Here is a 27,376-nt window from a genome sequence, read left to right on the forward strand (position 1 = left end):
CTATCCATTGTTGATAGTGGTGTGTTGAAGTCTCCCACTGCGTATGTGTTTTCTCTGATGTCTGTTTTCAGAGATGACAACAGTTGTCTGATATATTTTGGTACTCCTTCGTTTGGTGAGTATATGTTAATGAATATTATTTCTTCTTGAAGTATTGTCCCCTTGATCATAATGTAGTGAACGTTGGAGTCTCTTCTTATTTTTTTGAGTTTGAAATCTGTTTTTTTCTGATATAAGTATAGCTGTTCCTGCTTTCTTTTTTGGTCCATTTGCTTGTAGGATTGTTTTCCAACCTTTAACTTTGAGTCTATTTTATCTTTTGTAGCTAAATGTGTTTCCTGGAGACAGCAAAAGGTTGGGTTTTGTTTCTTAATCCAGGCTGCAACTCTGTGTCTTTTTGCTGAAGAGTTTAGTCCATTTACATTTAGAGTTAATATTGATATGTTAGCATCTGTATTTGCCATTGTGTTTGTCTTTCCTTTGATTTTTTTATTTATTCTTTTAATAATTTTTTTTTGGCCTTTTTTCGTTGTTATTCTTCCCTCTGAGGTTCTGGTTTTAGGATTCCTTGAATTAGTTTTTGGAGTGGGGGTTTAGTCGTAATGAAATTCCAGAGTTTCTGTTTGTCTGGGAAGGTCCTTATTCTTTCTTCATAGAGGAAGGAGAGCTTTGCAGGATAGAGTATTCTTGGTTGGCATCTGTTTTCTTGGAGTCTGTTGACTATGTCCCTCCACTCTCTCCTTGCCCATAGTGTTTCTTCAGAGAAGTCTGATGTCAGTCTGATTGGTTTTCCTTTGAATGTTATCTGTTTCTTTGCTCTTGTCAGCTTCATTGTTTTTTCCTTGTCCTGGATTCTTGGGAACTTTACTATTATGTGTCTTGCTGTATTTTTCCTCTTGTCGTGGAAGTTTGGTGTTCTTCTTGCTTCTTGTATATCAATTTTCAGCTCCTTCTTCACATTTGGGAAGTTCTCTTCAATTATCTCCTGGAATATTTTCTCTGTTCCTACATCTCTCTCCTCTCCTTCTGGTATTCCTATAACTCTTATATTTCCTTTCCTCATGGAGTCAGATAGTTCCCGAAGTCTTTCTTCATTCTTTTTCCTTCTTACTTCTCTTTCCTTTTCTGATTTGGTTCTTTTTATTTCTGTGTCTTCAGGAGTACTTATTCATTCTTCCATTTCATCTATTCTGCTTTCATTGCTTTTCCCAGAGTTCTTTAGTTCCTCCATTAATTCTTTGATCTCCTGCGTTTCTTTTGCTTCCCTCTTTAGGGACTCAATTTCATTCTTCTGACCATTGTTTTCCTTATGAGTTCTGTCATTTTTTAATCACGGCAATTTTAAATTCTCTTTCTGGAAGGCTCAGAAGTTCCTTCTAGTTACTGTCGTTGCAATCTGGGGGGTGGTATTCTTTTTGTGGTGTGCTTTTTTCCTGAGGAGTTGTTTTGTTGCATGTGGTTCTTCTACTCCCTACTGTCTGTTTTCTAATTTGTCGTATGCATTGGGACACTGTGTTGCTGGGACTGGTCAGCATCTTGGGTGAGCTTCTCCGCTCCCCTCTGGCTCCTCCAGGGGCCATCTGTCTAATTCAAGCAGTCTTTACTGAAGAAAGGTCCCTGTTCTAAAATGCCGATGTGGGGACACACTCCCCTGTGCGCTTGGTCTGCCCCAGCGATGGGTTCCCGCTCCCCCTCTGGGTTTGGACTGCAGGCCGGAAGGGGCCTGGCGTGGGCGAGCTTCCCCGCTCACCTCTGGCTCCTGAGGGAGCCTTCTGCAGGCAGTCTTTACTGAAGAAATGTCCCTGTTCTAAAATGGCGATGCGGGGTGCACTCCCTGCGCATCTGGTCTTGGGCACACTCTTCTGCATGCCTGGTCTGCCCTGGCCCATGGGTGCCCGCTCCCCCTGTGGGCTCAGACTACTGGTCGGAAGGGGTCTGGTGTGGGCTAACTTCCCAGCTGGCCACTGGCACCTCCAGGACCCTTCTGCTCATTTCAAGTTGCTAGGTGGCGCCAGAGAGCTCTCCTAGAGCCCTTGGGGAGCTGATTTTTCCACCCCGTGGGACAGGGAACAGAGCAGCAATGGTAGGGTAAACCTCAACGGCTTTGGGGTGCTGTGTCTGCCTTGTGCCCCACCGTCGTGGAGAACCCACGCCCCGAATTTCGTGCCCCGGGTCTCAGTTCCAAAGCCTTCAGGTCCAGGACGTGGGCTGTAGCCCAGTTCAGTGTCCGCAAAGATGGAGTCTTTTGCACCCAGCTCCCGTGCCTGGGTACCTGGTTCCTAATTACTCAGTGAGGGGCTTTCACCTCAGTGAGAGTCCCTGCGCGTCTCCCTGCAAGCCTAGGTCACAGGTGCGGGGACATGGGCAGCCGAGATCCCGATCCGCGTTTGCTTTTCAAGCGCGCTGCTTTTCCACGCGATCCCGATCTGCATTTGCTTTTCTAACGCGCCACTTTTCCACGCAAGCTTACGGGCTGGCCCGGGGCTGTGTGCGGGTCTCCAAAGTCTCTTTGTTCTCTAATGGTGCCCAGAGCCCTTCACTCACCGCCGTGGCGAATCCTGCAGGGTTCTCCACAGCTCCAGTTCACGGGGTGTGGTGGCTGAAATAGTTCCTTTCCACTCACAGTCCCGCTTGCTGCGTGGTTTGTTCTTGTTGGTCGTTTTAGTTTGTTTTTTAACTCCTCTCTGTTGGTCGGAGAGTGCCGACTCTGTAGGTGGGGGAGGGGAGCAGAGTTCTGCGCTTTCCTCCCTTCTAGTCCTCTTTTATGGCAACTTTCTTCTTCGGGTAGTTTGCTGGAGTGGTCCGTTTATCTTCCGTGTCCCAGTTCTCACTGGGACCTGCCGCTTTTCCTCCCTATTAACATTTTTTTTAATGGGAGATCTTATTCACAGCGTCTCCTCACCACCATGTTGCTCCGCCTACCTGATCCTGTTTATTTGTGCTTTCTACCTTTTTTCCTTTGTGAGCCTGGCTAGGGGTTTGTCTATTTTATTTATTTTTTTTTGAAGAACCAGCTCTTGGTTGCATTGATCTTTTGGATTGTTTTTTTAGTTTCAATTTCATTTATTTCTGCTTTGGTTTTTATTATTTCTTTTCTTCTACTGGTTTTGGGTTTTTTTTTTTGTTGTTGTTGTTGTTCTTTTTCTAGATCTTTGAGCTTTGAGATTAGGTTGTTTTTTTGAGTTCTTTCTTGTTTCTTGATGTGAGCCTCTATTGCTATATATTTTCCTCTTATTACTGCTTTTGCTGCATCCCATACATTTAGGAAATTGGTGTCCTCCTTGTCATTCAACTCAAAGAATTTTTTAATTTCTTCTTTGATCTCCTCATTAGTCCAGTAGTCTTCCAGTAGTGTGGGTTTCAGTCTCCATGAGGATGGAGAGTACCTTGACTTCTTTTTATGGTTTATTTCTAGTTTGATGCCTTCATGGTCAGAAAAGATGGTTGGTATGATTTCAATCTTGGTGTATCTGTTGATGTTTGCCTTGTGTCCCAGTATGTGATCGATCCTGGAGAATGATCTGTGTGCACTTGAGAAAAATGTGTACTCAGATATTTTGGGGTTTAGTGTTATATAGATGTATGTTAAGCCCATGCTCTCTAGATTCTTATTTAAAGCTTTAGTGTCTTGGGCCTCCCCGGTGGCTCAGCGGTTGAGCACTGGGTTGCAAAGCTGCCCGCGGCCTCTGCGGCGCTGGTTCTATCCCCGGCTGCTCCCTGGCCATGGAGGAGGGTCCCACATGGCACGCAGACCTCTCCTGCTGCCCGCTCCTCCTCTCAGCAGTGTACTTCGGTCCTTCTGCCTGCTCTGCTCCCCGCTCTGGCTCTGGTGAATTCTCTCACCCTCCCGTGCTTCTGACTGTACCCAGTGCATGTATAAACAAACAAACTAACAAACAAATAAATAAAACATGCCTCTATGTAAAAATAAATAAATAAATAAATAAATAAATAAATAAAGCTTTAGTGTCTTTACTTATATTTTGTCTCGTTGATCTATATATTGTTGATAGTGGTGTGTTGAAGTCTCCCACTACATATGTATTTTCTCTAATGTCTGTTTTCAAAGATGACAATAGTTGTCTGATATATTTTGGTGCTCCTTCGTTTGGTGAATATACGTTAATGAATATTATTTCTTCTTGAAGTATTGTCCCCTTGATCATAATGTAGTGAACGTTGGAGTCTCTTTTTATTTTTTTGAGTTTGAAATCTGTTTTTTTCTGATATAAGTATAGCTGTTCCTGCTTTCTTTTTTGGTCCATTTGCGTGTAGGATTGTTTTCCATCTTTTATCTTTGAGTTTATTTTTATCTTTTGTAGCTAAATGTGTTTCCTGGAGACAGCAAAAGGTTAGGTTTTGTTTCTTAATCCAGCCTGCGACTCTGTCTTTTTATTGAAGAGTTTAGTCCATTTACATTTAGAGTTAATATTGATATGTTAGTATCTGTATTTACCATTGTGTTTGTCTTTCCTTTGATTTATTTATTTATTCTTTTAATAACTTTTTTTGGCCTTCTTTCGTTGTTATTCTTCCCTCTGAGGTTCTGGTTTTAGGATTCCTTGAATTAGTTTTTGGAGTGGGGGTTTAGTCGTAATGAAATTCCAGAGTTTCTGTTTGTCTGGGAAGGTCCTTATTCTTTCTTCATAGAGGAAGGAGAGCTTTGCAGGATAGAGTATTCTTGGTTGGCATCTGTTTTCTTGGAGTCTGTTGACTATGTCCCTCTACTCTCTCCTTGCCTATATGTTTCTTTGGAGAAGTCTGATGTCAGCCTGATTGGTTTTCCTTTGAATGTTATCTGTTTCTTCCCTCTTGTCAGCTTCATTATTTTTTCCTTGTCCTGGATTCTTGGGAGTTTACTATTATGTGTCTTGCTGTATTTTTCTTTTCGTCATGGAAGTTTGGTGTTCTTCTTGTTTCTTGCATATCAATTTTCAGCTCCTTCTTCACGTTTGGGAAGTTCTCTTCAATTATCTCCTGGAATATTTTCTCTGTTCCTACATCTCTCTCCTCTCCTTCTGGGATTCCTATAACTCTTATATTTCCTTTCCTCATGGAGTCAGATAATTCCCGAAGTCTTTCTTTGGTCTTTTTCCTTCGTATTTCTCTTTCCTTTTCTGTTTTAGTTCTTTTTATTTCTGTGTCTTCAAGAGTACTTATTTGTTCTTCCATTTCATCTATTCTGCTTCATTGCTTTTCCAAGAGTTCTCTAGCACTTCCATTAATTCTTTGATCTCCTGCATTTCTTTTACTTCCCTCTTTAGGGACTCAATTTCATTCTTCTGATCATTAATTATTTTTCCCTTATCATTGTTTTCCTTTATGACTTCTGTCAGTTTTTTAATCATGGCAATTTTAATTTCTCTTTCTGGAAGTCTCAGAAGTTCTTCCAAGTTACTGTCGTTGCAATCTGGTAGGTGGTTTTCTTTTTATGGTGTGCTTTTTTCCTATGGAGTTGCTAGGTTGCATGTGGTTTTTCTACTCCCTACTGTCTGCTTTCTAATTTGCCATATTCCTTGGGACACTGTGTTGCTGGTACTGGCCGGCATCTTGGTTGAACTTCCCAGCTCCCCTCTGGCTCCTCTGGGAGACTTCTGCCGGTTTCAAGCAGTCTCTACTGAAGAAATGTCACTGTTCAAAAATGGCGATGCGGGGGACATGCTCCCCTTCGTGCCTGGTCTGCCCCGGCAGTGGGTGCTGCTCCCTGTATTGAGTTTTCTTTAGAAGTTTGACAGAATTATCTAGTGAAGCAATCTCTTCTTGGCTTTTGTTCTTGAGAAGACTTTTGATTATTCTTTGATTTCTTGGCTTGAACAAACTCTTTTCAAGCTGCATTTTATTTTAGTTGAGAATTGAAAGTTGCATGATTCTAAACATTAGTCCATTTTGCTTGCATGCATATGTTCAAAGTTACCTCTTAAGATACTTTGCATTATTGTTTGCTCTCTTTCCTTTCTTATTCATTTATTTGGACTTATACTCTTCTTTTTGTAGTGTATTGAAGAGTTTAACCATTTTGCTTATACTTTCAAAGAACCAGTTCTTGATTTCATGGATGATTTGTACCTTTTGGTTTTATCTCATTTAATTCTGCTCTAATTTTTGTTATTTATTCATTTCTACTGATTCTTACCTTCATTTGTTCTTCTTATCCTAGTTCCTTCCATTTCAAATGTTTTTTTTTTTATTCAATACTTTTTAAATTGATTGATGTGGGCCTGTATTATCATGTGTTTCCCTCTTAAAACTGCTTTTGTTGCATTAGGAACACCTAGAACGTGTCTCTCCATATTCTATTCATTAATCTCAATATAATTGTTAACTTCTTTGATTTCATTATTGACCCAAACATGACTCAAAAGCATTTGGCTTCTATCTTCACATTTGGGATATTTCTGTGTTTCTCTAAATGGTTCTTTCCTAATGTGTTTCTTTATTCTTGTGTGATCAAAAGGATACATGATGTAATGAACGATGTACGATCAAATTCCATATATTTTTGAGATATGTTTTGTGTCATATCATAAGATCTATCACTGAAAATGTTCCATGTGTACTTGAGAAACATATGTGTTCCATTTGTCTTGGAATGAAAAACTGTACATGTCTGTTATTTGCATCTGATCCATTATTTTATGAAGGCCAGTGTTCCCTAGTTTATTTTCTGTCTTGATTATGAAGTCATTGATATAAGTGGTGTGTTGTGGTGTCTTTATTGTATTACTGTCAATGTGTAGTTTAGATCTATTCATGTTGCTTTATATATTTGGGTGAATCTCTGTTTGGTGCACAAATATTAATAACATTTCTCACATGGTGATGAATTGTCCTCATGGTCATTATATAATATCCATTACCACTAAGATCAGGATCAAGACAGGGTGTCCTGTAGAAACCTTGCTATTCAAGAATTTGGGAATTCTAGCTGAAATAATTAGCCAAGAAAAATACATAAAGAAAACCATATAGTTAAAAAAAGTGTAACTTTCAAAATTCAAGATGATATGCTAATATACTCAGAGAGGAAAAAAAAAAAAAGCTCTATGCAAGAGTTCCAGGTGAATGAGTACATTAACGTTGCAGGATACAAAGTCAAATACAAAAATTAATGGTATTTAAATAAGCAAAAAATGTGTAAGAAGAAAGGGAAATAAAGATTGCAATTGCATTTACATTCACATCAAAACAAATAAAATACCTGGGAATAAACATAATGAAGGAAGAAAGGATCCTGCATATTGAAATATATTTAAATCTGTTAAAGAAAATAAAAGAAGTCACAAAGAAATGGAATACTACCTACCTTCATGGTGTGAAGAATTAAGATTAAGCAAGTGTCTCAACTTCTGAATCCTCACTTGGTTGCCTGAGAGCTGTCCTTCGTTTCAAGTGAAGACCAGGAGGCTGAGATTCCCTACTGAGCTGCACAGTCCCATTCAGCTTTTTTGGAGATCTTTTGAGAGGGACATCAAACGTCCCTGCTTAAGGGCTTTGTTTCTCTGGAAATTTGACTTTCTCTGAGAAGATCCTTCATGAGCACTTCTGTTTTGGATGCTGAAGGAAATCTTTGTGGGGACTATAATGGTCCATGCAGAGTTGCTGGGCCCCAAATGTCTCCACCCCTCTCTGCTAGTAGAATGTAGAATGCAGTGAGATACCTAGTCTGGGTCATTTGACTATTTCTGGGCAATCCTGAGTCACCTTGCTTCCTTCCACCTCCTACTCTGTTCACAGTTTTCCACAGTCTGATGGGGAATGCACATAGTCTCACCTCTGCTCCACTGGCCCGGAGGGCCAATCTCTGCTCTGGAGCAGGTGGACACGATCCTCAGAACCTCCCATCACTCTCACCACACCCATGCTCATACACTCTGTCCATTTAATCAGGAGAGAAGGGACCCCATTAGGTGTCATCTATTTCCACAAAGATATGGGTCAGAGATGTCACACTTGCTGACACAGAGCAAACATCTCCCACAGCTGTTGAGGTATGAGGAATATCAGCTTCTGCATACTCCTCCCACACAGCAGCACTAGTTCAAGCAGAAGAAGGAAAGTATGGCGGACCCATTCTCTGGCGTGTTTCTTAAGAAATCTTGCTCATCTTGGCAAGTTCCATCTGCTTTCATTTGTATATTTAGTAGGGGAATATGAAATCTTACTGGCAAACGTTTCATTGGGTGAAGACAGGTTTGGCTCCCTGTGGTCAGCTTCACCTTATGGTGACTTCCTTATTGATGTCAGCGCAGGACCCATAAGAACCCTAAATCTTTCCCTTCCCCAGTGACAGACGACACTACCACTTCACATGGGACAAAAATTTCCTTTAAAAATCAATAATGTGTGGGCCTCCCCTGGTGGCACAGTGGTTGAGCGCTGGGCTGCGAAGCTGCCTGCAGCCTCTGCAGCACTGGTTCAATCCCTGGCTGCTGGCGAGGGTCCCACATGGCATGACAGACCTCTCCTGCCGCACCCACTGCTCCCCTCAGCAGTGTGTTTCATCAGTCTGCCTGTTCTATTCCCTGCTTGGTTCTGGTGAATTCTCTCACCCTCCCGTGCTCCTGACTGTACCCAGTGCTTGTATAAATAAATAAATAAATCTAAGAAAATCAATAATGTGACAGAAAAATGAGATTAATATTAGAAGACGTGCTTACATGAAAAAAAAAAAATCATTGTTTCTGTAGACTGAAAAGGGAAGCAGTCTTCCAAGGAAAGGTGGGAGAAGCATGATTATGAAGGAGATAGTGCCATGAATATTGAGGCTGATGACTTGATTCCTACAGGACCCTAGACTTGACTGGAAGTTTCTAACTGCAGCCTGGACTGCCTCAGTATCAAGACAAATACTCTGACCTTGACATCTGACTTGGCAACCATAAGGGCTATTACTCTTAATTCTCCTTTGCTCTTGAAACCACAGAAATGTGGTAGTGAGAATGTCCACTCCCTGTGTCCTGGAGTTTCCCTTTGCCAGAATCAGGATGACCTTGGTGAAGGGCCATTTTCTCCTCTAGGATGTATCTAAGAAGGCTGATGAGTGCCTAAGCATCAGATCCCCTGTCACCCACAAAGGAGCTTCTTCTCACTGGTCTGTGCTATAGGCAGTGGTGATTTAAAGATTATGATATTGCTAGGCATTTTCCAGACCTTTGTTTTACAAAGGAAAATCCACTGAAGAAAATTTCTATTTTTTTTCTGATGTTCTTGAGGTGCCTGGCCCTTCATCTGCAGGAGATGGAAGCGTTTGCTTGTTGGGATGCTGATTCCATATCCAATAGAGATGACTCATCTTACTGCTTTAGAAGTTTTCTGTCCTGAAAATTTTGTTGTTGTTATCTGGATTTGGACCTCTTCCAATATTTTCCCTCATGAGTAGGGTACACATCTGACCTCAGCTCCTTTTCTGATACCATAAGCATTGGGGCTCAAGCCGCCCTTGACTACTGTCTCCTTTGGATGAGAAGTCATCCAGCCCCCGAGAAGCTGGCCAGTCTCCACTGGTTGCCCTCTGGACAATGGTTGATCCTGGAGAAGGCAAACGGTCTGTTGCACTGAACACATCAGCCTGGTGGTCTTCAAGAAGCACGTCACAGTCTTGAAGGAGCACAGCAAGAAGGCATCCTGGAGACTGGCTCTGGGACACTGTCAGCATCTGGTGCTCAACCTTCCCAAGACAGGTTCTGAGCGTCATTCCCCTGTATCTGCTGCAACAGATTGTCTGGGTGGTATGGGGCTCTCCCTGGATCCTGGAGTTCTTGAACTCGTACAGTCCATATTCATGCTATGGATGTGACTTCCAAGGTTACTTCTGAGATGACTGGATTTAACTGTGACCCCCTATGCAGGGACCTCTTTGATAACAACATCCTTCCATATGCTCTCTGAGCTATGCACATTAGGGCATTAACTTGAGGTCCATTGTTGCCATGTTCTGAGTCTCAGGGGTGCATGGACACTGATACACCTCCTGTTGTGCTCACTGATTAAGTCCAACCTTTGTATAGGAACAGGCAATGTAGAGCACTCAGGCACCTAGAGGTAGCTTGTGAGGTCTCTGCTAGTTCTTGTGCAAGCAATGTGTGGGAGTCCTCTCTGTGAGTCTTCTAGGAGTCTCAGTGTCAGTCTGTGTCAGAGGCACCTGTGCTACTGAGTCAAAGATATCTGGCAGGATTCTCTTTCGGTCTGTCGGTGGTGACTGTGGGAATCTGCTATTTGTCATGGTGTTATTTGGGCCTCAACCACTTTCCAGGCAATTGACTCAATATTTGAGACCTCATCTTGTCCCCAGGGAGGGAGTGGTCCTTATTGGCAAGTGAAAACCATGAGGCTGTGAGTACCTACTGAGCTCCCCAGTCCCCTTCAGATTTTCCAGAGGTCCATCAAGAGGGACATCAAACTTCCCTGCTTTAGGGCTCTGCTTCTCTGGGAACTTGACCTACTTTGAGAGCGGTAGGAGGCAAGTCTGCTCTAGATGCTGGTGGTAGCCTGGGTGGGGACTCGAGGGAGCCATGTGGTGTTGCTGGGTCCCCAAGGTCTCCTCCCTTCTCTGCTTATAGATTGCAGTGATGTGCTGACCTGCCTCACTGCACAATCTCTGACCAACCCAGAGCCACCTTACTTCCATTCCCCACCACCCACTCTGTTTGCTGTGTTCCACAATCAGACAGGACTGCACATAGGATCATCCCTGCTCCACTGCCCAAGAAGGCCAGTCACTCCACTGGGTAGGATGAGACACAATCCTCAGCACCTCCCCGCAATCCCAACCAACCTCCCCTCACACCCTCAATCCTTGTCATTGGGAGAGAAGAGGCCCCGAGAAGGTGTCATCTGTTCTGCCAAAGGCATGGGGACAGAGTTCTCCCACATCTGGGCCCAGGACCAGCACCCTTCACCCCAGCTCCATACAGCCATCTTCCACACTTGTTGACACCTGAGAGGAATTTCAGTCTCTGCTCAACCCTCCCTGAAATAGCCCCAGTTCAGGCAAAGAAAAAGCAGATGATGCCAGTCCCTCTCTTGGCCTGGGTCTTAAGAAACTTGCTCATATTGTCACTCTTCCCTGCTTCCCTGCATTCTTTTAGTAGGATGCTGTAATATCCTAAGGTGCACTGAGGGCCCAGTGTAAGGACAAGCATGCCCCAAAGTGGTCAGCTTCCCTCCATGGTGCCATCCCATGAAGTCAGAGCGGGCCCTCAGAAGAGGGAACTTGACCCCTGCCCTTCCTCACAGACAGGGGCTACCCCCTCTTCTCAGGGGACCAAACATGTATTTTGACAAATTTGGGATGATAAAGCAACTTTACTCAGCAGATGTGCTCACAGGCATCACCTCTGTTGTATGCATCATGCTCATCTGTCCTTGGAGGAAGCAGTCCCATCGGGAAAGCTGGGAGAAACATGATTTTGATGGAAAGTGTGCTCTGGGGGCTGGAGTGGAGGCCTGTGGCCTCCGGCAATTATCAGTGTCTGGCTGGTATCCTGGGTCCCTGGGTCGCACCTCCCTGTTTCTGCTCCAGCCACTTCTGTTAGGGCAACTGTGGCCCTGAGAGCTGCCTTGGTGAGCATAGGGGCTATTGCTCATCCTTCTCCTTTTCTCAGATAAGGTGAGAGCTCTGTGGCAGGGCAAATGCCCACACTTTGGGGTCTAGAGTCTCTCAGAGGAAAGATAACCTTGGTAAAGATCCATTTTCTACTCCAGGGCATCAGCACCCTTGTCGTTCCTCAGTGTCCTGCTTCTGGATTGTCTGAGGAGTTGGGCAGGGGTGGCTGCAGGCTTGTCACTTTGCTGGGAAACTTCCAGGGCTTTATCTTTGCCAGGGAAGCCCACTGCAGAAAGTCACTCATAATTTCCTGATGGGACTTTCTTGAGGTGTCCGTCCCTCTGCATGAGATGGCAGGGATTTCTTCTGGAGGCTCTCTGCCCTCACCCAGAAGAGAGGGTGGTGTCTCATCTCCCTGGCTTCAGAGCCCTCTACCTGCCAACTTAGTTCCTCTTCTTGGGACCTCTTGGACTGTTTTTCCTCATGAGTGGGTGCATGCATCTGGCCCTGGCTCCTTTTCCAGTTCTACAGGTGCCGGGGCTCATGCTGCACCTGACTTCTCTCTCCTTTGGATGAGAGTCATCCATTCCCTATGATGCTTGCCAGTCTCGACTGGCCAAGCTCTGGAAGATGGCTAATTCCTGGAAACCAAGGCATCTGCTGCACGGAACACATCAGCCTGGCAGACTTGGGGAAGCCTGTTGGTGGTACGGTCCTGAAGGAGCACAGCAGGGACTCAGCTTGGTATGGACGACCATGTGAGGTCCCGGCCTGAACCTTTTTGGGAGCCCTCACTGGCAGGTGAGAGGGCTGGGAAGGAAGTCATCTAGGTGCAGTTGGGAATGATTTTCAATTATCAGTCTCTGCCCCAACAGTTGTGGGGTTTGAAACCCAAGGGCTTGATTAAATTGCCTTTGGATCCAGCACCTAATACACATATGGCTGAGCTGGAAAAGACAGACTGCAGCAGGGGCGAAGGATGAAGCATTTTCAAGTTGAAAAGTTTGAGAAACTTGAGTATTCTGAGTGGCAAGAGCCACCTATGCCTCACACAAAGCCTTCTTCTTTGTGCTTCCAGCTATTTCAGTGAGCGGAGTGAGCACAGACAACTGCAGGGATTCATTCTTCTTGTGTAACTCACTGGTGGAGGACACTGATGTCCAGGCTCCTTCGGAGCCCTGGACTCTCTGGGAAGGTACAAGGCATGCTGGTCACCAGCCTGGAGAGATGATCATCCAGGGGGATCTGACCCTTTTGAAACTGCCAGAATTTCCTGACAAAATGGCCTCACAGGATGACTTTTGTGTTACCTGCAGGCAACTGTTTAAGGGCCTCTTTATCTTTCTTTTTAACAATGACCTTCAAACCTGGGAATCCCCAAAGTCCTGGGAGATGTTGGGGGCTACTTTGCTGGTGGATTCTTGTAATTATTTATGCACAGAGGCTGAAGTCCTACTTTCTAACAGCTTTCGCAAGAGGTGACATTGCAGGTTTTGAATTACAGTTGTTATGAAGAATCGTGACATTTTCTTTTTTTATTAAGATTTATTTATTTATGCAAGCACTGGGTATAGTCAGAAGTGTGGGAGAGTGAGAGAATTCACCAGAGCCAGAGCGGGGAGCAGAACAGGCAGAAGGACCGAAGTACACTGCCTAGGGGTAGAGTGGGCGGCAGGAGAGGTCTGCGCGCCATGTGGGACCCTCTCTGGGGACCAGGGATCGAACCAGCAATGCAGAGGCTGCGGGCAGCTTTGAAGCCCAGCTCTCAACCACTGCGCCACCAGGGAGGACCAGAATCATGACACTTTCTGAGCTGTAGGGATACATAACCCACAGTAGTCACTCTGGTCTGGTCGTGGATTTGATGGTATTGGAAAGGAGGGTGTGATGTGGGCCTGGGTCTCGACCTGAGCCTGAGGTGCAGCCCATGATTGGGATCCAGAAGGAGTTAAGTGTTGGGGTTGGACCACAGGGGACTGGACCAATGGCTGGACCAAAGAATGATGTGAAGCTAATTCTACTTTATGAATTTGCCCAGGTAAGACATTAAACAGTTGTCCCAACAAGACAGAGTGTAGTTCTTTTGAAGATCTAGACACCTTGATAGGGGCCTTTAGGAACTCACTGTACCAATCAGGGAGACCTCAAGAGAGCTGACTGCACTTCTTCTGTAAGTGGCCCCCCAAAACCTCAGGACATGATTGCTTTCTATCATCCAGCAGCTGCTCTGATCTGTCTTTCATGCTCCAGAATGGCAGGCCACCCATGACATCCTCTGTGTCATCCAGCAAATTCAACATATTTCCCAAAGAATTTAGGTTACCCTCTGACCTCTCTGCCTCTTCTCTCTCCTTCCAAACTTTCAGCTGCACTCTCTTATGTAGTTTCCGGAGGTCAGGACTAGTGAAAATTGGGCTTCCAGCCTCCACCTGTCATTTTCTAGCCTCCCCCCAGAATGGTGCCTTAGTGGGGAGCTGGGAAGTTACATTGCTGGGACTCAGGATGTGACTACTCTGACAGGCTCAAGGCTTTAGAAACCCTCTAATCCCCACAGGGTAGGTAACAAAAGGACAGGTTGAGCATCCTAGGACTGCAAATATTCATAGTTTCGCTTCTTTTCTAATTTGGATTCTTTTTATGTCTATCTCTTGCTTAACTGCTCTTACTTGGACTGCAAATACTCTTTGAATATCACTGAAGAGAGTTGACATACCTGTCAGTTTCCTATTCTTAGGGGAAAACCTTTCTTTTTTTTTTTTTTTTTTTTTTTTAAGATTCATTTATGCATACAAGGACTGGGGTATAGGCCAAAGGGATGGGAGGTAAGAGGATTCACCAGAGATAGAGTGGGGGGCGGGCAGAACACACAGATCTACTGAAATTCACTGCTGAGGGGAGCAGTGGATGAGACAAGAGATGTCTTCTGCACCATGTGGGTCATCTCCTTGGCTGGGGACTGAACTCATGTTGCAGTGGCTAAGATAGCTTGTTATGCTGTCTTTAAACCCTGAGCACCAACCAGGGTGGTCTGAAATCTTTCAGTTTTTTTTTTTTTTTTTTTTTTTTTTTTTTTTTTAAAGATTTATTTTTATTTATTTATACAAGCACTGGTTACAGTCAGAAGTGCGGGAGGGTGAGAGAATTCACCAGAGCCAGAGCGGGGAGCAGAGCAGGCAGAAGGACTGAAGTACACTGCTGAGGGGAGCAGCGGGCGGCAGGAGAGGTCTGCGCACCATGTGGGACCCTCCTCTGGTGGCCGGGGAGCAGCCGGGGATCGAACCGGCGCTGCAGAGGCTGCGGGCAGCTTCACAACCCAGCGCTCAACTGCTGCGCCACCGGGGAGGCCCTCTTTCAGTTTTTTAACACTGAGTTGTGGGTTTTACTATATGGACTTTATTATGTGGATATATGTCCCTTTTCTTCCCAATTCATTAGAAACTTTATTGATAAACGGGAGTGGAATCTTGTGAAATGCTTTCTCGAAATGACTGTGTGAATTTTCTCCATTTTTTGTTGATGTGGTGAATGTCATTGCTTGCATAATGTATGTGAAACAACTTTGTATCTCTGCAGTTAAATCTACTTGGTCATGATGGATGATTCAATTAAGGTATTGCCAGATTAATCCCCCAAGATTCTCTCGGGGACTTTTGCATCTATGTTCATCAGAGATACTGACCTTTGTTTTCCATTTGTGCTGTCATTGTTGGTTTTGAGACCAAGCTAATGTTGGCCTTATAAAACGTGATATGGAAATTTCCTTACTGTTCATTAATTGTTTAAAGAGTTGAAGTTAGATCTTCTCTAAAGTGTGAAATGTTTGTATTCAGGGATAAAAATATTAACGGACCTTGAGGGGATTATGCTGAGTAAAACAAGTCCAACAGATCAACGTTTTCACTTACCTGTCGAATATAAATACACAAAACACTTCTTTGCATTGAAGAGTTGGAACAAATCTTGAACTTATCAAGATGAATAGAATGGTTACCTGAGAGAACACGGGGGAGATGTAGGGGGGCAGGCAAATCAAAGAGGTATGTGAGATTTGGTGGAGGGAGAACAAAATCTGGAAGTGAAAATTACAAAAGCAGAGATGAAAAACTGGTTGGAGGGGTTCAAGGGCACATTAAGATGCAAAAAAAAAAAAAAAGAATCATCAGATTTGAAGGTGGAGTAATAGAAATTAAGCATTCTGAAGAACAAAGAGAAAAGAGTTTGAAGAAAGCTGTCCTGTGAGACATCGTTAGGCACACCACATGTATGAATGAGAGTCCCAGAAAGAAAGGAAGAAAAAGGAAGAATAAAATGTGTAGAATTATGGCTAAAAACTTAACAAATGTGATGAAAATGATTAATCCACAGACAATGTTTCTCTCTACTAAGTTAAAAACAAAAAAAATCCACCTTTCGACTCATAGTCAAATGGTGGTACTACTTTGAAAATGCCGAAAGTAAAACTCGTCTTTGTATCCAGGGGGACCACAATAAGAATGATCAAAACTTTAATCAGAAACTTTGGTGGGAAGGATGAGATATTCAAAGAGATGCTAGCAGTCCTACTTACAAGAATAAATTGCAGGAGGCCTTTTGAACTGAAATGCTTGACACTTAATTGAAAATGCAGGATGTTTTAGAAGATGTGTGTGTGGCTGGGCATGCACATGTGTACTTGAGTACAGAGGGTTGCAAATATTTTCAGTTTAACTTTGATCAATTTCAGAAGCAAAAATTCCAGAAACTTATGAATATATGCATAGGAAGTTTAAATGTTTCAATTTCATACTTCTTTAGCTTTGTAAGTGTTGGACAATTATTCAATTTTCTATTAGCCTCTCTAGTTAAAGAGTGGGGATTAACTGCAATAAAAGCTTTTAATTTTTTTTCACAAAATTCACAAATAAATGTAAAGGATATTTATATTCTGTGTTTGGGTGGATGAAAGGACAAACGCATTATGGGGGAAGTTGGTGTTTCAGACAGTCCCCTAAGTGTATAGTTCCCAGAGACATAAGTAATATTTCTAAGAACAACCTAAGACTTTCCAAGGATATGAAATTGATGGTGCTGAATTACTGATGGCAAAGGAACCAAGAAATAACAGAGTTGCAGGTGGAATTACTAGTGAGGTGATGAGGACTCTCAACAGGGTGAGGGGCGGCCCTGAAGGGTCAGCAGAGGGTGGAGCAAACTAAGGGAGGGGCTGGGATTTCGCCTCCTCCTCTGACTCGCAGCCCCTTGTCCTCAGGAGCCTTTGTGACAAAGTCCCAGCTCTGTGATGAGGGCCTGGGTTTAGGCCCCAAGTGCACCCCCAGGGCTCAGTTGCTCAAGAGCAGCTATGCGATTCAGACATGGAGAATTATCTCTTGTCTCTGAAGAGCGCTGTGCCTTGTGGGCTGAGCTCCAGCTGCAGTGGCTGGGTGACGGATACCATCTTCGTTTTCCTGTGTGGGTGGGGGCTCTTCTTCCTGCTACTTGCCTGCCTCCAGAGTACTCCATCCTTACCACCACCTCGGAGGGACAGAAACTCCAGGAAGGTAAGAAGCCCTTGGGCCCGACCCAGTGCCACAGGATTCTCTCTTCTGTCCACAGTCATGTGAGAGACTCCTGGGAAGCGAGAGAACAGATCATCTTTTCTCAGTAAAGAATAGAACCTCATGATTCTGGAGACAAGCCAGGGCAAACAGGGGTGTGAGTGGGCACTAGGATTTCTATCTGAAGATCTCAGACCCGGGGTCTAGGTCAGTAGATGTTCCAGGGCAAAGTCCAAATGGCACCCAAGTATAGGGTGCCTGAGAGAGGTGACCTCGACGGGAGGCGAGGCTCCCGAGCACTGTTCCCCAGGTGCCTTGCTGTGGCCAGTGTATGGGTCAGCTTCTCCTCATATGAGGTTTATGGGGGGGCGTGCAGAGACCCTGGAGCCTCTGAGCAGGACGGATTAGAGCGCTGGTCCCAGGAAGCAGGTCCTACCTGACCTGACAGAGCTCAGCACCTGGAGGTCTGAGGATTTGTGTTTCTTGGGTAGAGAGTGAGAGACCCATGATGGGTCTGACACAGAAGATCCTTTTTGTGATGTTCCAGGAAGGAACACTTTAGAAATGAGGAGAGGGAAAAGAAATGTGGAAAGTCACGTTCATGTGCCCTGAACGTGTGCAGCTAGAGAGGACAGTGAGAGATGGGTCCCAGACCCTGTTTCTTCTCATCTCTCAGCATCAAAAGGAGCTGAAGGCAAAAGGCAGAAGCAGAAACAAACATGGAGTTTCAAAAGGTGAGAGGCTTCATGTCAGCCTGACCGAGTGTCACCCCATTTCTCCTGATCCTGAGTCCCTGCTTCCAGTTCCAAGGATGCCAGGGCTCATCCGTCAGGCACAGAGCCATGGGGGAGGCTCCTGACATGAGATGGAGCCCTGACACCTCCCAGATTCCAGGAGCAGAAGACATGGTAGGCAATGTGTGCTGCGGGCAGGGACACACGGCAGAAGTGGACCTGTAGTGGGTGGCCAGGGACCTGGGTCCTCCAGGTCCAGCTGGAGACAAATTGTTTAACTTGCTCAGATTCCTCTGGGAAGCCTCAGGGTTGCAATAACCTTGTAAATGACAGGGCGCCCCATCCTGAGTCTTGCCTTGACTCTCAGTTATCCGGTGGCCTTGGGCTCAAGACAAAGCCCACAACAGTCTCCTAGAGGGCAGGTCCTCAGCCACCTGTCAGGTCCCTGGGTTCCTACCTTTACCATGGGAACTGGTGTCCTGATTTCCAGGTTTCAAAGATTTTCTAGAAGAAGCAGAAGAGGCTCAAGAGCTGATTTTACTTTGGCAACGGTAAAGAATCTTTCCTTCTCTCCTGCATTCACCTTGAGCCCAGGGTGGTACCCAGGGCTCCTGCCTGCTGGGGTTAATCTGGGACAGTGAACTCTGGGGACAGAGTACGGTTCATACCCATGGGTGCCAGAGCAGGACCATTTTGAGGTTGGCCTGGGGCAGTGGAGGGAGCCTGGGATATGGTGCCCACCCTACCAGGCCTGCCTGGGCCTCCCAGTTTCTTTGCTCTTGGCCATAGCTTGTGCCTCTTGTCTTTTGCAGCCGCCTGAGGATGCACCCTGAAAAGGGCAGCTGCCATCAGCCCTTAGGTCATGACCCCCAGGGCAAGGTATGGCAAGGAGCACCTACCAGATCCCACCAGCCTCCAGGGAAGCGTGTGGAAAATACTACTCCTGCCGTGAACCTGTCAGCTTCTCCAACCCAGCACTCCTTACATCTGGCCTCCACCCACTCACCAGGACCCATGATTTCCTCACTCTCTGACAGTTCAGAGTCATACCTGACTGCCTCTGAGCCATCAGACACTCCTCCTCCCCTGGAGAGCCTTTGCCCCCATCCACCTGCTCCTTCACCTCGCCCCTCGGTGCCCCCTGGTTCAGAGGCCTGGCCTCCATCTCTCATGGCATCTGCTGGCCACCCATCTCCAGGCTCTAGCCTGACTCCTCCTCAGTGTGACCGACTGTCACTACCAATGACCAATATCCCATACTATTGTCCACAAATCACTTGGACACAGTCTCCCATCCAAACCATGTCAGGCCAAGGACGCTCAACCCGTCCTTTCACATCTGTGTCCTGGTGTGATTCCAGAGTTGCCAAAGCCTTGAGCCTCTCAGAGTGGTCACAACCTGAGTCTGGGAGAGGGGAACCTCTAGGTCCCCCAACAGGGGCCCCATTCTGGGGATACGCTAAAAAACACGAGGTGGAGGCTGGCAGCCCGATTTTTATCAGCCCTGACCTCCGGAAGCTACTGGAGATCCTAATGCAGAAGAGAGTACAAATGAAAGTTTGGAAGGAGAGAAAAGAGACAGAGGAGTCAGACAGTCACCCTGTGTTCCAACCCCAACACTGGACTCCTTCTGGAACCCAATCATGGGCTGCACCTCAGGCTCAGTTCAAGACCCAGACCCATGTCACACCTTCCTCTCCAATCCCACCACCATCCGGACCAGCCCAGAGTGGCTTCTGTGGGGCATCTAGCCCACCATCGCAGAAAAGGTCACGAACATTCAGTCCAATGGGAATTCAAAATCACCTCCTGCAGAAGCAGCTAGAAAGCAAGTCTTCAGTCCCTGTGCATAGAAACTTGCAAGCAGGACACAGCAAAGTACCCTCCATCTCTTCCCAGGATTTTGGGCACTCCCAGACCCTTCTGTCATTGTCAAAAAGAAGGATAATGAGGCCCTTTACCAGGTGCCCATGGAAGTACACAAAAAACATCCTGAGAGTTGGGGCCTCCCTGGTGTTAAATATCAGCCCTTCAACCGTGACAGCCCACCTGGACAGCCTGAGTTCCATTTCCAGCCGGGGAGCTGACCCACATGGCCCAGCAGACCTCTCCTGTGTTGCCCACTTCTACCCTTAGTGTATTTCAGTACATCTGAATTATCTGCTTCCAATCTGTCTCTGATGAACCCTCCCCTACCCCAAACCTCTGGCCTACAACCCAGTTCGTTAACAAAAATAAATAAAATCTTTAAAAAAAAAATAAAAACATCCTTGGATCCCATTTTATCAGAAAGCTCAGGCAGATTCAAAAAGACCGATGCCCCTGGATGTTCATCACTCCAGGCTGGTGACCAGATATGAGGCAGGGGTGTGGTGGAGGGCAGAAAGCTGCCAAGGACTCTGTCCTCCTGCCCCAAAGAGAGACTGACCCACCAATGGAGCAGGGGAGAGACTATGCCCTGTCCCCCTCTGAGTGTGGGTCACTGTGAACACAGTGGGGAGTGGGATCAAGAGCAAAGTGGCCCAGAAACAGTCAGATGATGCTGCCCAGCACATCAATACCTCCTACAGAGAGGGAAGGAGATATTAGGAGTCAGCAACTAGCATGGCCTCCAAGTATCCCCACACAGGTGAACACCATAGCCCTGACCAGACCAGCCACCTGCAGCTCCTCAGAGGAGGTCAGATTCCCAAAGGAGCAAACTGCTCAAGCAGGGAAGGTTCTCGACCCTCTCAAAGGACCTTTAAGAAGTCTGAAAGGGACTGGGGAGCTTAGGAGTGTCTCACGGGGTTCATTCACCACCAAGCACATCTCCCAGAAGACAGGAGAGGACTTGGTGGCTGAGGGACTGGCCTGGAATCCCATGGCAAGTATCTCTGGCCTTCTAGTGTGCTTGCTTCAGAGACTAGTGTGGAAGGAGACCCTCAGACAGGACCTGTCACAACAAGCCTGAGGCACCTATCCCAATGGGTGCTGGTGAGGGTGACCCTGCGCTTCTGTACACTGGCCCAGCTGCCTCCTAACTGCCTGTGCTCCTGGATGCTAGAAACACATAGAACATTCCTGCAGTGTCATGTGCACGGGGCAGTGGGCCCAGCTCGGGGCATCACTCCCAATTTTGGGTTCCCCTTCCACTAATTTCCTCATCCCATGAAGGGGCTCGCCCTGCCCCCAGCACCTGTGAGTGACCTTCACCTGGGACCTGGACCCAGGATACTGGGCAGAGGGACACAGAACAGCACTGGCCAGTTTCTCCCTGAAGCCTGTGTCTGGGACCCTCCTGGGCAGACACCCACACAGAGACCCCTGACAGACACACACCAAGCCCTGTCCCAGGCCTGCACAGAGACCCCAGGCAGAGGCTCCCACATGCAGCCCTCCACCCAGAGCCTGCTCACAGACCTGGCGCAACCTCATGGGCATTCTCAGGGTGCCTGAGTGTCCTCCACTGGCAGGTCCTTCACAGATGGTGGACTCAGCCAGCTGCCAGCACAGGAGGAGGATCCTCAAGACACTCAGACCTCCTCAGTGTTGCTCCACCTGGCACTCCCTGCTGGGGACTCATTATTGTCCTTTTGTAATATATTTTGTCTTAACAAAAGGATTATGTATTCGACCTGTATACTTGGGATACCTTTTATTTCAAGGTTTTTCGTTAAGCTGAGCTCTGTCTCACACTTTAGAGAATCAACATAAGTGAAATGATGCCAACACCCAGTAAGAGAAAACACCGCATTTGACAGTTTTCACTATCATCCAAATGTGGTCAATGTCATGCTTTTTGAAATTCATGAGGAGCCAGATCTGACCAAAAAGAAGCTGACTCCTTATTTCAGTAATAAAGTAACATATGGCACAGCAAATATGTTCTAGATACAAAATAAACCAGCAAAAGGCATGTGAGGTTGTTCTTGCCTCCCAGGTAGTTCTACAGCTTGCAAGTTCTTCTGTGCATAGCAGATGATGTCAGGCATGTGGGCTTTGTTTTACTTTGAAATGGAATGGCAATGATTACATGAAGATTTTTACAAATGAGCCAACTGTCTGACTAGATTCCATTTTATGCTACTTAATTTTTTTGTTTCCTCAACATATGGCAACGCCCTCACATGTTTCCTGGATATGACAATGTCCTTCAGCTCACATAGCGTAAACTGACAAGACTACCTAGGAGAATTCACTTTTGAAAAAAGTCTTAGAAATGCAGCTTTTCTAAGACTCAATCAGGCTTCTTTTTATTTGCATTATTGAACACATTGCTTCATGTAGGTTGATAGCTTAATAAAGTATATTATTTAATCTACAGGGGAATATAACCAAAATGAAAATGCATACATTGTGCAAAAATGAAAAAAGATGTAAGAATTATATAAAATAAAATATTTAAATAAAAATAAAAGCACAAACATTGAAATTCAAAAAAAATATTATTTAATCTACATTTCAGATAGACACATGGTAATTCAGTTACCAAAGGGGCACCCTAACATCTGAGTTGAATAATGTACACAGCAATCATAAAAGTGTGCATTAATGTAAAGAAGGTAGATATTGCTAAGCAAAGATGCTCACATTGTCTGTCCAGAAGGTGCTCCTCAGTGAGCATTTGTGAGCTGAGCACTTTCTTGTTCCTTATAAGCAATGCCTTTTCCTTTCCTTGTTAGAATCATTTGGACAGCACCTATTAAGCATGTGTCTAGGGTACATTTCTCAGATTATCCACTGGGAAGGCAGGCAACTGTCTTTCTCTAGCAGGAGCAGAGCTGACATGAAGGTTCTTTTGGCCTAATTTGCTCCGCAAGAAACTACCTATTTTGATTCTCATAACATGCAGTTTTGTAACTTTTTTTCTGCCTACTCCCTTCTGATGACATTGAATCACAAATGAAGGACCACAGTCATGGGCATCCTCTAGTAGTCTAGTGCATTGCATTGTTTATTTTACACTGCATCCCATGCAGATAGTTTTGTGAGGTTGGTGGGGGGTGGTTTCCTTTTCCTTTCTAGGTTCTTTTTGGGCTGAACAAGGAATGAAAACAACATCAAGGATCCATTTAATTTCATGTATTTGTGTGATCTACACAAAGAGAAAGAGTCCATATTCAGTGTGGAATTGGAGGGTAGACATACTTAGCTGAGGAATGGGGTGGGAGCCCAGGACATAAGGAAAACGAGGGTGAACACATCTGACAGCAACCTGTGCTCTGTAATTACACTTTGCCCTGGTATGGACACAGATTTCTCTGATAGAAATGTTATTTCTGGAGCTAACCTTAGCCTGGCGAACACCCCAATTTTCATTCTTCTTGGTAGCCAGTGAGGTGGTACCTTGTTCACTTGTGCTTTTAGGACTCTATTGACCAAATAAGGTCAATAGACCTTATTTGGCAATCATCTCTATAAAAAGTGGACCTTTCGGGGAGGCTAGCTCTGAACATCTGGAGACCAAGCCTGTTCTGATCACCTTAAGTATAATGATGAGGACAAAATAGAAGCAATAAGGGAAAAGGTCCTGGAGGAAACGCTTTAAAGGATATGTGATGTTGATACACACATCCGCACACCTGAAACCCATACAATCTTATAAATAAGGTTAATTCAACCACAAAAGGAAAATGCCTTAGGACGAGTTGGATGCATTTGTCAAGTTCACTATTTTAATGGGATTAAAGGAAATGATCCTTATTCAATCTTTTGAAATAAAGGTCTTCAGGGTGCCCTAAAGTCTAAAACCAGACAAATGTCCCTTGTATTTGTTGCCATGACGTGTGAAAGTGGCCCCTCACTCACCAGTCCAGTTCAGTCAGCTCTGCAGAACTGCAACAAACCTGTGCATTGAACCTAGTTGCCATCAGCTACTACACACACACATCACATGTGCCCCAGACAATTTGTGTGTCTGGTTTCCACGACAAAATTTTCTACTTCACCCCAAGAGAAACAAACGAGGGCGTTCAATTTATGCAAAACACATTGTCAATATTTTCAGACTTTATGGCCACCTTGTTAAATTGCTAAGATTTGTTACTAAAATCTCATAAAGATTTTAACATTCCTATTAACTAATAGAAATGGATATCAAAAGCAGGATAGTGGAAAAAATTATAAAAAGTAGATTTTTAAAAATATTTTTAACCTCATAACATCTGAAAATGAGGTGACTTTTAACCTATTCGTAAAATCTCCCTACATGATATTCTGCATACTTTACAATTCTGGTTTGAGAATGATTTAATTTAAAGCAGTGCGCACACTGATTTCCATAAACCTGGCATTCTAGAACACAGTCTGGAGGGTGACAATTATGTGCTGACCCTGTACTACTCTGAGGGATAAGGATGTTTCCTAGTTAAGAGAAAATGCAAAGGAAAATGAAAGGGGAATCATTGTACAACATACAGGTGAACCCTTAAGAGCTGTTACCCTACATAATCATATTCTTGCCAGTTTGATACACTTTTACTTTGTAACAAACTCCCACAGAAAGACATTTCTGGAAGTACACCCAGATAGAACAGCAACACTTTGTCTTGCTCACCCCACTGGGGATAACCCAGATCCAGGTGATCCAGGGTTTCATAATGGCTGCTGCACCTCTCACAAGGGTGGACTAAGTCATTCCTGGAACAGGAGGATCAATCTTTCTAACTGTCCCATGTCCATGGTGTGGTGCATCTCTTGCACAGGTGCAAGTTGTCTTCCTGAGGCCTAAGAGGCATGGGCGTCCACACTTGTAGTGACCAGAGGAGTCCACCTCCAAGTGGACAGACACACCAGATGTCCAGTCACATCAGACCACAACAAGGAAAGTGTCTTCAGTGAATGGGGCTGGAAAAACTGAATATGAATGAAGCTAGACTATTCTCTCATATCATATGCAAAAATAAATTCAAAATGGAAAAAAGACTAGGATATAGGACCCAAAACCATTAAACACATGGACAAAAAACAGGCAAAACACTTCATGACATGCACTTCAGTGAAGTTTTTGTGGATTTGAATCCAACTGCAAGGAAAACAAGAGAATATAAACAACTGGGACTTCATGACACTAAAAAGTTTCTGTACTGCAAAAGAAACTATTGCTAAAACGAAAAGACACACTACTGAGTGGGAGGAAATGCTGCACAGCATCTATCTGACAGGGGACTGAGATCAAGGATCTACAAAGAACTCATACACATAAAAACAATGCAAGAAAACCATAATCCAATCAAAATGGGCAGAAGTGCTAAACAGTGATTTCTCAAAAAAAGCCTTAAAAACAGCAAACGGAACATATGATAATTAGGGAAATGCAAATCAAGACCACTACGAGATACCATGTCTCGCCTATGTGTATGGCCCGGATTGAAAAGAACAGAAACAAGCGCCGCTGTGAGTGTGCAGGAAAGGGAACCCTTCCACACTAGTGCTGGATGATATGCTATCCAGTCCCCATGCAAAGTAGTATGCAGGTGTCTCCTACGATTAAAAATGGATTTGCCATAGGGCCCAGTCATTCAACTCCTAGTTATCAATCTGAAGAATTCAAACACACTAATGTTAAGGAAAATGGCTCTCCCATGCTGATTGTAGCACTGCTTACAATAGCCAAGCTACAGAAACAGCCTACTTGCCCAAGACCAAATGAATCCATCTAGATGTGATATATGTACACAACAGAACACTACTCAGCAACCAAATAAGATAAAATCCTACCATTTGCAGCAGCACACAGGGAGCTGACGGGATTATGCTAAGTTAAATAAGGCAGAGGAGACAGACAAATACCAGCTGGCATCACTGATATGTGGAGTATGGAGAACCCGAACAAAGGGCCAGAGACAGACAGGCTTAAACACTAACCCTTGCAAACTGACTATAGACCTAAAGCACCCAGAGGGGAGGGCGAGGGTGAGAGCAGAGTGGGGTTGGAGCCAAATGGACCGTGGTGCTGGGCGCTGGGAGACTTGATAGTGTGTGCACCATAGTAGCTGCACCTTACAGGGGCTGGGGAGGGTCCTGTGCTTCCAAAATACCACCAGCAGTACAAGCAACATTGTGTCTATTGAAATAATCAAAATAAATAATTAGTCCAACTGCTTTACCTGTATCCAGTATGACAAATAATCATAACCATGTGCACCATCTTTATAGTTCATTTCAGAAATGCTGCGCTGTTCCTTATTTCCTACTCATTGTCATTTCTACTGTGAGGAGTGTCAAGTCAGTGTGCACAGAATCACTAGCAAGTGTGATGAAGTTTACACATTCAGCCAAGAACTGACTTGCCTGAAAAACCAAACTTAACTAGTTATCAGAGACATTTTTTTAATTACTTTGGTGGTATTTTTTTAAAGATTTATTTATTTATGCATACAAGAGCTGGGGTACAGGCCAGAGGTGTGGGGGTAAAAAGATTCACCAGAGACAGGGTGGGCAACAAAACAGGCAAATTGACCGAAATGTCCTGCGGAAGGGAGCAGCGGGTGAGTCAGGAGAGGTTCGCTGTGCCATATGTGTTGCTCCATGGCTGTCCTAGTGATCTCCCGGGCTGTCCCAGTGATCGAACTCTTGCTGTAGAGGCTGAGGAAAGCTTCATAGGTTGTGTCTCAACCCCTTGTGCCACCAGGGAGGCCCTATTTTGATGGTATTTTAAGAATGCAAATTCTTGTATCTAGCTATTCACAATGAGTAAAACCTAATGATTTCACCCTCATTAGCCAAAATAACATTTATTAAATTTCTATAATTTTATGGGCTCTGTTACTAGCCATGAGAATAGGCAAAGTAGAAATCCTCAAATCTTTCTGTTGCCAAGCTTACAAAAAATAATGTAGACAACCAATATGAAAATATTGTAATAGCATATTACATACAGCTTTCGATAGTGGTTGGACCCGTTTGCATTCCCACCAGCAATGTTGAAGAGTTCTTTTTTCATCTCATCCTTGCCAACATTTGTAGTTGCTAGTTATTTTAATATGTGCCATTCCTACTGGTGTAAGGTGGCATCTCATTGCAGTTTTAATTTGCATTTCCCTGATTATGAGGGATGTCGAATGATTTTTCATATGCCTTTTCACCATTTGCATGTCCTCTTTGGAGAAGTGTCTTTCAAGTTCTCTCAGCATTTTTTGACTGGATTGTTTACTTTGTTTTTGTTGAGTCATGTGAGTTCTTTGTAGGTCTTTGAGATCAGTCTCTTTTTAGTTGTATGAAGTGCAAATTTTTTCTCCCAATCAGTGGGTTGTCTCTTTTGCTGTACAGAAGCTCTTTAATTTGATATATTCCCAGACGTTTATCTTTTCCTTCACTTTTTTGCTTTAGGTGATGTGTCTTTAAAAAGTTACTGAGATGTATGTCATGTAGTGTTTAGCCTATATTTTATTCTATATATTTTATGGTTTAGGTTGTATGTCTAATTCTTTCATCCACTTTCAGTTAAGTTTTGTGAATGGTGAGAGCTAGTAGTCTAGCTTTGTTCTTTTGCATGTAACAGTCCAATTTTCCCAGCACCATTTATTGAACAAACTTTGTGCCATTGCATATTTTTTGCTCCTTTGTCAAAGAGTAAGTTG

At 44.5% G+C, this 27,376-nt stretch overlaps 1 protein-coding gene across 6 annotated transcripts in view; it reads left to right on the top strand.

Annotated features, from left to right (window-relative positions):
* Nucleotides 1–20,034, top strand: part of LOC119231451 (spermatogenesis-associated protein 31E1-like) — an 84,654-nt gene extending 64,620 nt beyond the window's left edge. For 2 of the 6 annotated variants that reach the window (XM_054688568.1, XM_054688563.1), the window contains exons 3-6: nt 16,924–17,082; nt 17,756–17,813; nt 18,304–18,364; nt 18,626–20,034. In XM_054688568.1, the coding sequence (XP_054544543.1) occupies nt 18,636–19,949 (1,314 nt within the window). In that variant the 5' untranslated portion in view covers nt 16,924–17,082; nt 17,756–17,813; nt 18,304–18,364; nt 18,626–18,635 and the 3' untranslated portion in view covers nt 19,950–20,034. Of the gene's footprint in view, nt 1–16,888; nt 17,083–17,755; nt 17,814–18,303; nt 18,365–18,625 lie in introns of those variants that run through there. The other 4 variants (XM_037493192.2, XM_054688567.1, XM_054688565.1 and 1 more) reach the window with 4 other exon arrangements.
* Nucleotides 20,035–27,376: the final 7,342 nt, after the last annotated feature.

This window comes from Talpa occidentalis, unplaced genomic scaffold (assembly GCF_014898055.3).
Source record: "Talpa occidentalis isolate TD23 unplaced genomic scaffold, MPIMG_talOcc4v2.1 talOcc4.7, whole genome shotgun sequence".
Lineage (NCBI taxonomy): Eukaryota > Metazoa > Chordata > Mammalia > Eulipotyphla > Talpidae > Talpa > Talpa occidentalis.